This window comes from Ursus maritimus, unplaced genomic scaffold, assembly GCF_017311325.1.
Source record: "Ursus maritimus isolate PB19 unplaced genomic scaffold, ASM1731132v1 scaffold_23, whole genome shotgun sequence".
In the NCBI taxonomy this organism is placed as follows: Eukaryota; Metazoa; Chordata; class Mammalia; order Carnivora; family Ursidae; genus Ursus; species Ursus maritimus.
The window spans coordinates 6671927-6687108 of NW_024424786.1; the positions used below are offsets into that span (position 1 = coordinate 6671927).

The 15182-nt window shown below is 42.9% G+C and overlaps 1 protein-coding gene across 7 annotated transcripts in view; it reads right to left on the reverse strand.

Annotated features, from left to right (window-relative positions):
- The window catches only part of SERGEF (secretion regulating guanine nucleotide exchange factor), a 217453-nt gene that overhangs the window by 149117 nt on the left and 53154 nt on the right, over positions 1-15182 (reverse strand). Inside the window, exon 10 of one of the 7 annotated variants that reach the window (XM_040638874.1) lies at positions 9713-9964. The exons of the other annotated variants lie outside the window; for them this stretch is intronic. Within the exon in view, the coding sequence (XP_040494808.1) occupies positions 9824-9964 (141 nt within the window). The 3' untranslated portion in view covers positions 9713-9823. Of the gene's footprint in view, positions 1-9712; positions 9965-15182 lie in introns of those variants that run through there. 7 annotated transcript variants of the gene reach the window in all.

Sequence of the window (15182 nt, forward strand, 5' to 3'; positions counted from 1 at the left end):
CATGAACCATCAAGGTGCATCAGGCAAGAGCATCTGTATGTGGAGAGAAAAATCTGCCTCTCTTCAGCACCCCGTCTTGCACCAGAACACTGTGAACTGCCATGAGTCTTCTCAGCTGGGAGGACTGCAAACAACAGTGAATTAATTTGGCCGTTTCACTGCACAGAAGCTGACGTGCCCCCTCACTGCATGAATACAGTGTGCTGCTGGCTTCCTCTGGATCACCAGGTGTGCAGGCATCACAGGCAGCATGACTCCTGAGGGACTCCTGAGGGACTAGGCAGCCTGAAGTGGGGGGAGGGGGGAGGGCAGGGAAGGCCGCCAATGAGCCAGCAGGAAGCGAAGACCCAATGGGTATTCCCAAAGTGCAAACACACAGAAAAGGCCAGCCTCCAGGTCAAATTCATAGTCAGTGGAGCCCTATCCATCTGGCAGCAGATGGCTGTTCTATTCTAGACTTGGTCATTCCCCTTGAGAAAACCTCTTCGATAACGTGTTGTCAGTCCGTTTCTCAATTTGCACGTAATGCTCAGACATCACCAGGACATGCAACCAAGAACAACACCGCAAAGACTCTCAGCAATATTTGGAAAGGAGGAGGAACACAGTTATTTGCTTGTTTTATTTTTAATTAAAGGTGTTAACTGCAGAGGAAAGAGACCCAGAAAAATCCTTTCTAATAACCCAGTCAGTGCACTCTCCTTAAAATCCTTTCTAATAATAGCACACTCTCCAGCCTGGCTGCTCCTTCCCTCTTCCAGTCTAGCAAAGAAGGGAAGAGCGCAAGGGGTCTATCAGATCAATGGAGGCCATGACAGAAGGCTCAACAGGGTGGTTGGAAGAGCACTTTCCAGACCAAAGAAAGCAGTCAGAGGAAACCCAAGCCACCCTGCACCCCCAGCACTCCTCTCAATGTGTTAATGTGCTAATATCCCAGAATGCTAACAAGACCGCCTCAGGTAGTGAAAAACATAGAGCACTGGGAGTCAGGACATCTGGGTGGCAGATCCAGCTCTGCCACTGACCTGCTGTGCAGCCTTAGACCAGGTGCTTAGCTTCTCTGAGTGCCAGTGTCCCCATGTATGAAACAGATGACGTGTACCTAATATTATTGCCTGTTAGAATTTCATATATATGGAATCATGCACTGTGTACTCTTTTGTGTAAGGGTTCTTTCACTCAATAATGTTTTTGAGATTTCATCCATGTTGTTGGCTGTATCATTTCTCTCCTTTTGAACTGTAGATTATACTACATTTCTTTATCCATTCTCCAGTTGATGGATGCTTGAACTGTTCCCAGTTTGGGACCACTATGAACAAAGATGCTCCTTTCTGTCTTTATGATTTTGACTAGTCTAGGTACCTTGAATAAGCGAAATCATCCAGTATTTGCCTCTTATGATTGGCTTATATCACCTAGCATAATCTCCTCAAGGTTTCCATGTTGTAGCATGTATCAGAATTTCCTTCCTTCTTAAGGCTCAATCATATTCCATTGAATGTCTATTCTTCCGTTCATCCGTTGATGGACACTTGGTTGCTTCCACCTTTTGGCTCTTGTGAAATGCTATTACGAATACTCTTTAAGATCCTGCTTTCAATTCTTTGGAATACATACCCAGAAGAAAAATTGCTGGATTTACTATTTTGAGGAACCACCAGATTGTTTTCCACAGCAGTTGTACCATTTTACACTTCCACAAACAGTGCACGAGGGTTCCAAATTCTCTACACCCTGAACAACACTTGTTACTTTCTGTTTTTTGGGTTTTTTGTTATAGCAGCCATCCTAATGAGTGTAAGATGGTATCTCATTGTGGGTTTTTTTTTTAAAGTATGGTTGACATATAATGTTATATTAGTTTCAGATGTATGATATAGTCATTTGAGAATTCTAATAATTACACAATGCTCACTAAAATAAATGTAGTTAGCATCTGTCACCATGTAATTGTGGTTTTGATTTGCATTTCCATACTGCTTCATGATGTTGAGTATTCATATGCTACATGGCCATTTGTATATCATCTTTATTATTTTTAAGATTTATTTATTTATTTTAGAGAGAGAGAGAAAGAGAGAGCGTGATGGGGGGCGAGGGAGAGAATGGGGAGATGTGGAGAATCTCAAGCAGACTCCCCGCTGACTCGGGGCTCAGTCTCATGACCCTGAGGCCATGACCCAAGCCTAAACCAAGAGTTGGACACTTAATGACTGAGCCACCCAGGATCCCTGTACATCATCTTTAAAGAAATATCTATTCAAGTCCTTTGCTTATTTTTTAATCAAGTTATTTGTATTTTTGTTGTTGACATATTATAGTTTTACAGCAAATCTTCAAGTCAGGCAATGTGAATCCTTCAACTTTATTCCTTTTCAAGATTGCTTTGGCTATTCAAGATCCTTTACATTTCCATATACATCTTAGAGTCAGGTTGTCGATCTCTATCCCTAAAAATGCCGTCTGGGATTTTGAATGGGATTGCTTTAAATCTACAAATCTACTTGGGGAAAACTGACAATAACATTGAGTCTTTTAATCCAGGAACGTGATATATCTCTCCATCCATTTATGTCTTCTTTAACTTCTCACAGCAATGTTTTGTAATTTTTATGTACAGATCTTCCACATTTTTTGGTTAAATTTATTATCTAAATATTTTATGCTTTGTAATATAATTTTAAAAGAAATTATTTTTAATTTTTATTCATTTTTTAAAAGTAGGCTCTGCACCCAGTGTAGAGCCCAATGCAGGGCTTGAACTCATGACCCCAAGATCAAGACCTGAGCGGACATCAAGAATCGGACGCTTAACTGACTGAGCCATCCAGGCACCCCAAAAACTGCTTTTTAAAGACCTTCCAATTATTTGCTACTGCTATATAAAAAATATAATCAATTTCTTAATGTTGACTTTGTACTGTTAAATCACTTCTTGGTTCTAATAGTTACTTTATTGATTGCTTAAGATTTTCTATGTCAATGATCATGCCATTTGTGAATAAAAACAATTTGCTTATTCTTTTCTTTTTTTAAGATTTTATTTATTTATTTGAGAGAGTGAGAGAGTATGAGCGGGGGAGAGGGTGGTGAGAAGGATAAGCAGGCTCCCCGCTGAGCAGGGAGCCCAACATGAGGCCCCATCCAGGCCTCCAGGCCCCATGGCCTGAGCCGAAGGCAGATGCTTAACTGACTGAGCCACGCAGGTGCCCCTGCTTATTTTCTTCTGATGGCTAAGACTTTTATTGCTTTTTCTTACTTTATGGCACTCATCAGAACCCCCATCCAGTATAATGTTGAACAAAAAAGGTAAGAGAAAACACACTTGCCTTATTCTGATCTTAGGAGAAATACCTTCCATTTTTCACCATTAATTATGATATTTGCATTTTATAAATATTCTTTATTAGATTGTGGAAGTTTCCATCCACTTTTTTTTTCTTTAAGTAGGCTCCATACCCAGTGTAGAGCCCAACACGCCTTTGAACTATGACCCCAAGATCAAAACCTGAGCTGAGGTCAAGAGTTGGATACTTAACCAACTGAGCCACCCAGGTGCCCTAGTTCCCTTCTATTTCTAATTTGCCAAGAGTTTTTATCACAAATGGATGTCAAATTTTTTTCCAGCCTTACTGAGGTAGAATTGATGAATATTAAAGATATACAATGATGAATATTAAAGATGAATATTAAATTAATTAAATTTAATTAAATATTAATTATAAATTAAATAATTATATAATATAATTAAAATATGATATAAATATATTTTATAATAAAATAATATATTATATATTATATATAGTACAAATATAATATAAATAATTATATTATATTTATATAAATTAATTAAAATTAAATATTAAGATGAATATTAAAGATATACAAAGTTATTTGATATAGACATATATTGTGAAATGATTACCACAATCAAACCAAGTAACAGATCCATCACTTCACCTCACATAGTTACTATTTTTGTATGTGGAAAGAATACTTGAGATCACATTTAGCAAATTTTAAACATATAATACAGTATTATTAACTACAGTCACCATACTATACATTAATCTCTAGAACTCATTCATCCCACATAACTGAACCTTTTATACCCTTTGACCAACAACTCCCTATTTCCCCACATGACAACCACCATTCTACTCTGCTTTTAGAAGTTCATCTTTTCTAGATTCCACATTTAAGTTAGATCAAGCAGTATGTGCCTTTTGTGTTTGGCTTATTTCACTTAGCATAATGTCCTCCAGGTTCATCCATATTGTCACAAATGGCAGGGGTTCCTCTTTTTTTAAGAATGGATAATATTCCTGTGTGTGTGTGTGTGTGTGTGTGTGTGTGTGTGTGTGAAAGAGAGACATTTTCTTTATCCATTCATCCATCATATCTTAGCTATTATGAATAATGCTGCAATAAACATGGAGGTGTTAATATCTCTTCAAGATACTAATTTCATTTCCTTTGGCTATACACCCAGAAGTGGGATTGCTGGATCATACAGTAGTTCTATTTTTAATTTTAATTTTTAAGTTTTTGAGGAAACTTCATACTGTTTTCCATAATATATGTACCAATTTACATTCCCACTAATTATGTGCAAGTGTTCCCTTTTCTCCACACCCTTGTCAACATTTGTTATCTCTTGTCTTATTGTCTTGTCTTATACATAAGAGGTATACAGTGATATCACATTATAATTTTGTCACTGCTTTTCCTGCATCTATTAAAATGATTATATGGTTTTGCTCCTTTATTTAGTTAGTATGGAGAATTATATTCTTTTTTTTTTTTCCCAAATGTGAAAGCAAGTTTTCATTCCTGGGATAACACAGCTTGGCCATGGATGAATTATCCTTTTTATATATTGCCAGATTTGATTTGCTAATATTTTGTTAATGATTTTGTGTCTATGTTTATGAGAGATTCTAGTTTATAATTTTTTTGTAATATCTTTGTTGGGTTGTGGTATCAGAACTATGCTGACTTCACAAAATGAGTTGGGAAGTGTTCACTCCTCTTCCTCTATTTTGTGAACGAGTTTGTGTAAAAATTGTGTTTTTCCCTTAAATATCTGATAAAAATTACCAGCTAAGCCATCTAGGCCTAGAAGGTTCTTTGTGGGAAAGTTTTTGATAATGAATTGATTTCTTTAACAGATACATAATTGTTCAGCTTTTCTATTTCATCTTGTGTCAGTTTTGGTAAGTGTTTTTTTTTTTTCCAGAAAATTCATCCATTTTATCTGATTTGCCAAATTTATTGGCACAATATAATTCAGAATATTCCTTTAGTATCCTTTAATGTCTGTAGAAGCTGTAGTGACTTATATGCTTTCATTACTGGATACTGGTATTTTGTGATCTCTTTCTCTTTTTTCTCATTGGTCCAGCTAGGTCTTCATCAATTTTGTTGATATTTTCAAAGAATTGCTTTCAGTTTTGTTATTTTTCTCTAATTTTGTCTGTTTTCTATTTCATTCATTTCCGCCCTTACCTTTATTATTTCCTTCTTTCTACTATTTTGCATTTACTTTTCCTTTTCAGTTCTAAAGATGGAACATTAAGTCACTGAATCTTGTCCTTTCTTCTTTTCTAATATACGCATTTAAAGACATAAACTTCCCTCAAACCACTGCTTTAGCTACAACCCACAAATGTTAATGTGTTCTATTTTTATTATCATTCACTATGAAGTTTTTAAAAATCTTTTCATTTTCAAATAAATTCAGAGAAAAGTTAAAAGAACTATATGAAGAACTTCTTTTTACCCTTTACTCGTATTACTAAATATTACCATTTACCATCTTTGCTCTATATTACCTTCCCTCTCTTTCTCCATTTTTTTCTGAACTACCTCTGAGGAATTTGGCAAACTGATGCCCTACCACTCCAAAATACATTAGTGTATTTGTCAACCAAACCGTCAACACTCTCTACAGAGCGACAATTCAGCCACAAAACTAAAAAGTTAAAACTGGTATGTAACCACCAACAAAACTTCAGACTGCATTTAGGTCTCACCAATTGTTGCTGTAATGTCCTTTACAACAAATGGATCCATACATTGCATTTAGTTGCCCTGTCTCTTTAGAGTCCTTTCAATCTGGAACTCTTTCTCAATCTTTCCTTGGCCTTCAGGCCCTTGATATTTGTGAAGAGTGGGCGGGCTTTTGGTCACCTTCCAGTTCCTTCAGCTAGTTCTTTTTTATATTTTGTCTGAGTTTACAATTGTTTTCTGTGGGAGGGTTGGTTCAAAAGAACTACTCCACCATTACCAGAAACGGAATCAAGATGGAGTTTAATCCTCTTCTGAACACAGATCCCACGTGAAAAACATGCCTGTCTTTGTTTGACTAGCATGACAGCTCTCATATCTACAAAACAGGCACAGTTCCATAATGCAGCTTCATAGCATTTCATATAATTTTCCCAAATATTTATTTTATTTTTATAATTTATTTTATTATTATAATTAAGTGATGCCTATAGTTAAAAAAATCAAATAGTACAGAAAGGTATCAAATGAAAAGAAAAAGTCCCCCTCCTATCATTAAAAGAATTGCCTTAATGGGCAGAGTCTCTCTAACACCATGCTTGGCACACCAGTGATAGGAAAAATAAAGGAAACTCTAGCCAGGAATCAAAAGACCTAAGTTTCCAGTCCTGGGCTCCAATTCCAAAAATGGCTTTAGGTATATCACTTATGCATGCAGAAAGTATTTACTCAGTTCCTAGTAGCAATATTTAACTGCTCTATGCCTCAGTTTTCTACTCTGAGAAATGCACATAGCACTATCCATCTTTTCTATTTGTCTCATGGGCAGGAGAAAAATGATACAATATTATATGTTTGAATTGCTAAAAGTTGAAAGCATAATACAAATGTAAAATATATCAGGTATTAAACCTCTAGAAAAATTAACCATGGAAATCAAAAGCCTTAGTTGGAATACAGGAGATGGCAATGGAAGAATCTATATACTCTATTTGGTTTTATACCATTATACTATCTATACCTGTACTGTCCAATACAGTAGCTATTATACATGTGGCCACTTAAGTTTGAGTTAAAATAAAATAAAACGCAAATTCAGTTCCTCTGTCACATTAGCCGCATTTCAAGTGCTCAGTAGCCACATGTGGTTATCAGCTATTGTACTGGACCTATAAAGACCATTTTCCTTATAACAGAAAGTTTTAGTGGACAGTACTGACCCCATACCATTTTACACTATGTATACTCTTAACTGCCTGGTATTACTGTTGTTGCTGAGGAATGACTGCATAGTAGCTAGCCTTCCACTATACAACAAAACAAAAATCCTAAAAGCTAAAAGAAATCCAGATAGGTAAGAGTTCTAACCAAATCAGAATGGTACTGGGCTTAGTGCTTTGGAAGACCCTTGGAACTGGTTCTCATCAGACAGATTAGGAAACCGAAGCCCAGGGAAGCAGAGTCTCTGGCCCCAGGTGCCACAGTGAATTCACATTAGAGTTCAACATGGAATCCTGGTATTTCATAGCATAGGCTTTGCAGTAGGATCTGTCAGTTATTAGCCATGTAGCCTTGGACAAGTAACCACCCCCGAGCCTCACTCTCATCATCTGCAAACTGAGGAATAATAATCCCAACTTTGCTGGGTTGTCATGAAGATTAAAGAGATGATGTCTAGAAAGCGCTTGGCAGAAACCCTGGCACCCCACCGGGACTTGGTGAATGCCACCTGCTGTCATCATTAGCTAATACACTGCTCTTTCCACTATACCACGAGCTCATCAGGAGGCTTTGGCCACCAGATGCATCATCGTCATGGAGCTGGCGAGTGTAGGAAGGAACGGGGAAATTATGCAGCTTGGCAAAATGTGCCAGGGGGCAGAATGATAAATGCATTGTACAGCAGCACCTACAGAACTGCTCCTGCGGGTCCCCATGCAGTAGCAGAAATTTCACCTTGAGGGGTGCAAAGGGAAATGTACCATTCGCATGCCTCTGTGTTCTTACCTTTAAAAAGGCATCTGAGGGATGGAGCACTACAGACGGAAGGAGATGTTTATGTTTCTATAACCCTCATGCTGAGACAACTGGAGGAGTCAGCATTCTGTTTTTGTTCTTCTCCCTCCAGAAGTAATATATCACAACTCTGTTAGCTACCAACACAGCGACCCCACCACAGGCCTCCCCAAGCTGCCTTCGGGGTGGGTGGAGCTCTCCCCAAGGCTTCTCCAGGTCCCTCCTGTGTGCCCTAGCCCCTTGCCCCCTGCCCGGCATGGTGTGAGGTCCAAAACAATCCTAAAATACCGGGCCCACTCTGCAGCACCATATGCTCTCCTCTGGAAGACCACCACACATGAGGTGATCAGATATTAGAGTAAAATCAAATAGCAACAAGTGACTCAGACTCTAAGTGAGAAGAGGTTTCCATTCAATTCCATAACAAATCCTAGCCATGTGCTTTCTGACAGGCACTATGCCCTGCACGAATGATACGGCTGCAACCAAGACAGAGTATCTGTCCTCCAGGAGATGCTATTTGAAATGGTGACTGGAATTGTCCACCAAAAATGCAACTGTTTAAACTCTAATCTGAGCCTTGTGAAGTGGTACAATTTGGATTTGCAGGTAAGGAGGGAGCTGGGGTTGGGATACTCTGAAGCTCATCCTTGCTGCCACTCTGAATGAAAACAGAAGCCCAAGAAGGGACCACAAGGACTTCAAAGGCACACTTCACTGTCCCAGCTTTAAAGTGGCAGTTTCTGAGGAAGGAAAGCCACTTAGTGGTTCTGCGCACCTCTCCTAGCCTGTGCCTCGGCCCCAAAGAGATCAGAATAAGCTGTCACAGGCTCTACGTCTTCTGGCACGAGAGGGGTGAACACCATTCACAGTCACCTCTTTGTCCTCCGGCCTAGTAAACCACCATCCAGGCACCTGTATGTCTTCTAACCACAACACAGCCACCATGTTAGCTTTATTTCCTAGCTGTGTCCTTAGACAAACTTCGCCAAGTTTCAGTTTCCTCATCTACAAAATGGGAATAAAACAGTATATGCTTCACCAGCATGTGGTAAAAATTCAAAGTGATATTTATACAGTGCTAAGCACCATACATGGTACACGGTCAACGATCAGCATACAGGAGCTATCATTATTATTTCTAAAAAATCCTACTGTTCCCAATCAAGTCTTTCTTAACTGGGCATTCAAGCCTATCAATACCATCCTCAGGGTTAGCACCTCAGAAAGAACCAGCCTCTTCCCAGAGACCCTTCAGGAACCTAAAAAGAATCTTCTCAACCACCAAATTCAGTCTGACCCAGCCTTCAAAGGTCATCTGCTCGAAGAAGATCCCCCAAAGACTCAAGAGACTCAGCCATCAACTCTTCCCTGATACTGCCTCTAGATCTCTCTGGTCACAGGTCCTCAGCTCTGACCTGTAGGAGATTCATACTATCAATCACATCCCATTTAGAAAGTTTTAGGACTCTGTGTCCTCCCCATTGTCATAGTCCAAGTTCACAGCTTGAATGCACCCTGGGTACTCAGCAAGTACTGATGGCTTAAGAGGAACACAAGAATCATGGAAATGATTCACATCAAATGCCAGCCCTACAATAACAGTTAACAATTTCCAATGAGCTATAAGAAATTGAAGTTTCCTGAAAACCCAGAGAAGGGTGGATATGACAAAGAAATCTCCTAACATAACTTACATTTATTGCTTCATAGTTTATAAAATGCTTTTACATTCACAACATCATTTTGACAACAACTTGGAGAGGTAGGCCAAATAAGTATTAATACACAGACGTCAAATCTGAGGCTCAGAGAAGTGAAGCAGATTGTCCAAGAACGAAACCACAACATTAAGCCTCTTGATTCTTCCAAGTTCCTCTTCTGTTTGTTGTTCCTTGATACATACTCTGTCTTCAAATGATATGCATGCTCCAGGCTATTAATAAAAAAAAATCGCACTCAAAAGGAACCACGTGGAAATAAAACCACAAAGAAGATCCTCTGGAATGACTCAATTACCTTTTTAGAGTGAGGAACTTTCCTCACACAATCCTGGGGGTGCTGGCTACAACGACCTACATTTTGTTCAGCAGCTGGGAGCCACCGTGCCCAGCCAGCTGGATCTCCTGAGGCGGCACATGGCAAGGTCCTCACGGGAGCTACAAACAGCCTGCCAGTGCCCGCAAGCAGGCTCCCACTCTGCCTCCTGCTTCCCTTTCCCCTTCCACTTCTGGCCTCTCTGAAAAGCCAAAAGCTTCACAATTGATTGTCATAGCAGCTGCTCCTTTTGCAAAGATATCTGATTTCTTCTATTTCTGCTACCCACAGCCAGTCTCCCCCAGTGTTGGATGATACCACGCATTCAGGGAAAAGAGCTCCCTTCCAAACAGTCATCTGAAGGTGCAGAAGGTCCCCACCACCGCTGACAGTGCCCCCACAGAGAGAGCCACTGCATCACAAAAGGGAGTTACGTAATCACACCAAGACTAACTCTCCCCTTCTCGTCATAATTCAGTGGTCCCTCCACCAATGGGGGTCCTGGGTTCTGAGGGTCACATCCCAACAGAATGGCCTCGTTTTGCTTCCTTGGAAATGACAAGAGTAATGTTTTCTCTTTATCTACCTCAAATAAAGGGTTCCTACCAGGCAAGGCCTCGGTGGCAGCGGCTCAAGACATTACATGCCAAGAAGAGGCTGGAAACTCAATGGCAATAGCCTTTGGAAAGAGGGATGACTACAGGACTGGCTCCTAAAACAGCCTTCCAATATAAAGTACCCAAAGGGGCCTGGCAGAGAGACAGCTCATTGGACCAGTGCCAATACCAAAAAGGGCTTCCAAGCAGGAAGCTCCGAGCAGCAGCAACCCTCCGAATCGAGCACATGGCATTTCAGTGAGGAATCAGCCATTCAGAACAAGGTCCCGGACAGTGATCAGGGTCCAGGACACAGAGTCTAGTCCCTGGGTAATGAGACTGGCAAAATCCATGCCCTGCTCTTGTATGAAGTCTGTGTACACGCGGAACTGGCAGAGAGGTCCAGCTATCTGGACAGGGCTGGTGTGAGAGGGAGAAGATGTTGAAGAAAGACAAAAGGAAGGCCAGGGTTCATCAGCCAGCACCCAACAAACTCTAGATCTGGAATCTGAAGAGGGCTCAGAGACAAGGAAGGTAGACGGAAGGTGGAAAAGAGCTTCAGGGACAGCAGCCTGACAGAGCCAAGGAAAGTGGGTAATGACACCAAGCAAAGAAAAACTCAATCTAGAAAGAAAAAAGGAGCAGATTTTCAGGCCGGATGGCAGGAATACTAAGATGAACGTAAGATATCACCCTTGTTATCCACTGGGGGATGAGTAGCAATTGTCCAAGCAGCCAAGGGCAAACGGATGCAGAAGAACCAGCCTGTGCAAGGACTCAGACATATCAAACAGCATGATAATTCCATTGGTTCAGTATAGATGAAGTGCAGAAAACCATGGGAGAGGCTGCTAGAAGGTGAGGCTGGGTATTCTGATGGGCAGGATCAAGAAGAGCTTCCTATGTCAAGGTGGAGATTTTGGACTTCATCCCGATGGGAAGCCATTGAAAAGTAAGGGCACACTTTCATCCCTGTCAGTTATTTGCTGAGCACCTACTATGTGCCAGCCGCTAATCATGATGATGGGGATACAGTGGTGAACAAGGCCAACAGCAACCCTGGAACATACGCTCTAATAATCCCATTCTTTGCACACTGGCTGTGGGGATTACAGACTGTTTCTCCTTCCCCTTGAGGGCAGAGGCTGCTGGGCCTTATCCTCCTCTATATCCTAAAGGCTTGGGTAACTTTCTTCTACATAGCAGGTTTCCAATAAATGTTTATTGTGGGAATGAATTTTTTTTTCTGTATTTTCTAAGAGTCAAAATGTAAGGGCATCACAAAATCGGATTTAGATTTTAGTAGTACATCGTGCCGGCAGCTGGGTGGGGGCAGCTGCGATGAAGCCAAACTAGAGACGAGAGGTTCTCACTTGAGAGACGGCCACTGAAATGAGGTGGCAGATAATAGGGCCCAAGCTAGAGGGATGGCGGCAGAGATGGGGGCAGTTTTAGTCCCCCGGCCAACCGGCCTTCACAGAGCTCACACCTCTCTCAAACCGCCACAGCCTCCTTGAAACCCTCACTAGCTTCTGTTTTCACTCTAAACCTCTGCGTGGTTTACTTCCACCCTGGGACAGCCCAGTTTTCAAGGTCAAATGCAACAAAAGACAGCTGGTCAGCTCCAGGGTGACCGTGGGTGCAGCCTGGGGCAGTTGTCATGCTGCAGAGCACGGTGGTGACACGTGAGGTCACTGGGACTTTAAATCAGTGCTGATGAATTTCCTCTGCAGCTGGGAGAAAGCAAGCCAGAAGCATCCTTGCTGTCAACACTGATGGCTAACCTCGACAGGAATCCACGCTCTGTGGCCCTACATGGAGGCTGGCCGTGGATTACCAAGCATCTGGCCTCTGCTATGTTCACTGGTTCTGATTCTAAGAAGTGTTTATCACAAGGTCCAGCACGGTTCTGTGTCGCTCCTAAGATCTCGAGTGATTAAGAGAGAAGAGCAGCTCCGACCCATACTTAGAACAAAACCCGTATCCGAAGCACAGAGCACCTCATATGCCGTGAACCCAATAACATTTGGACAGCACTTTAGAGTCTACAAAAACCCTTCTCTATCTTATTTGCATACTTCAATAATCTTGTGGGCAAGATAAAGCAGGTATTATTACTCCCACTTTGGAGAGGTCTGACTGACCCAATGTCACAAGGATTGTGGGTGATAGAGCAGAAATTCCAACCCAGGTCTCACTCCACATTCAGGACTGCCCCTCAGACCTCCCCCCTCCAGCAAGCACTATGGCTTCCCACAGTCGTGGGTTAACTTCACTGTACTGGTCCTTGCTGAGGCTATCCTCTTCCTCCTGCTGTTCTCAGAAGACACTGACCCGGGCTGCAAGTCTGGAGAGAGCCACCGGGTCTCCATCAGACCCAACTATCACCTAGTGAGAGCCAGAGCCAAAGCCAGAGCCCAGGGCCACACTGGCGTCAGAACTGTCCTGAGAGGAAGCTGCTGGGGTACAGACAGGGCTGGCAGTGAGAACGAGGGCTCCGAGCGCGGGGTTCCAGCCCCGGCACTGTGTCACCATGTGCTGCGTGACCTGGAGCTCATGACAGCTTTCTCTTGGAACACCTGCTCCCTCGCCCCTGGAATGAGGGCAGCCACCACTGCCCTGCCCACCACTCAGGGGTCAGAGCCAATAATGGTGTCTTTCTTGGGCCATTTCCAGGCATTTGCTAGACTGTGCCGGATGGAATCGCTACAGAGTAAAGCCAACGCGTCCCTGCCCGGAGCCCTCCCCACATTAACCTCATCGCGGCAGCAGACAATCTGGCTTTCAGTCCAACCAGGACGACTGAAACCACCCAGCAGGGGATCTCGCCCTTTCCTCAGCACATTCGCACCAATCCCTTGCTGTGGACTAAGCTGGGCCCTCATCACACACAGATAAATAAGATAGTGTCTGTGCTCAAAGAACTCAGTGTGTGATTTAGAGATGGACATATGAATAATTACTGAGGCACTAATAAATACCATGTGACAGCTACCGGGCAGCAACTTTGTCTTTGCTCTGTGAATTCCTGGCACCCGCGCTGTGCACGTCCCACACTCGGGTGCAGTAAACATTTACCGAATAAATAAAACTACCATGTAACACGATGACAAAAGATATACACACTTCAATGAAAGCATTTCTGTTCTCCACCTCAAAAATTCCATCTTCACACGTCCCCTTTTTTCTTGACTCCTGTGCTATGAGGAGGTGTCCTTGCGTCTTGTTAGAACTCTCCCCTTCACAGAGATTCCAAGCCCCTCTCATCTCCCTGGGGCGCCTTGCTCCAGCTAGGCCCCCTGCCTCCTGCATCGTTGCTCACAGCTCATGCTCGCTCGCTCGCTCACTCACTCTCTCTCTCATCCTTTCCTTCGGCCTTCTCACACACTCCAGTTTCCCCAAGTTCACAAAACTAACTTGAACCAAGCTCCGTCCCAGTTGCTGAACTTGTTCTCTCATCCTCCTTTGGCCACTGAATCCGGGCAGGGTTGTTCACACCGGCAGCCTGCATTTCTCACCATCCCCTCACTCCCCGTGTCCCAGCTCGAGCCTCTCAGAGGTGTCACCACAACCTCGCAGCCGTCTTTTCTCAGCCTCGACCTCCCTGACCTCCTTGTTGAGACTTCCTGAGTTTCTGAGAACACCGCGGTTCCTGGCTTGCTTTCTCCCTCTCCTGTCAATACACAGTCTCTAGCCGGCTGCTCTTCCTCTGCTTTCCTCCTAATGCAAGGTCTTGCCAAGATTCCCCTGTTATTTTGCATTAGCTCCCTTGAGAAATAATTTAATGTCAAAGCTTCCAATTTAGGAAGCCTTTCCAGTCACCACTTCCCACCCCAACCACCCCCCACCCCAGCCCTGCAGGATCCAACAGAACCAGAGGGGCTGAAAATGCAAGACAGAAAAGGTCCCCAAGGACATGGGTAGGGATGGGATCATTGTCAGACTCTCTCTTCCAGTCTTTGTCACGCTCAGCTCGTCCTGTAATGAACTGATGTTAGCCCTGCCACTAGCTCACGAGCTCCTAAGACAGGAACTCTTCCAGCCTTCCCTGCTCCCCCCATCCGCCTATGCCTGGACAGACAGGCACACATAAGCATCTGCTAGGTGAAAGATGGACAACCGAAGACACACATGTGTGGCAGTGCTTGGTAAACTGTGAAGCCCTAAAGGACGATAAGCCTCATCCTCAACAGATTCTGTAAGAAACTTCTGGGTTGTTCGAGCATATTACAGGGTCAGACGCTCTGTTCTCTGGCTCCGCAGGACATGTGATGCCCAAACGCCTGGAAACATGCAAATGCCTATTCCTGCACTGGCCCGGGTCTAGGAAGCGCAGACCGCAGGGGGAGAGTGCAGGTGACCTGAAGAAGGTCATGTATCTCTGAAACCCTTTCTTTCGTCCTGTTTTCATTTATTCAGTCAGCAAACATCCACTGAGCACCCACGAGGTGCTGGGAGCTACTCGAGGCCCTGGGAACACAGCTTTGAAGGAGGCAGACAAGGCCCTTGCACTCCCAGATC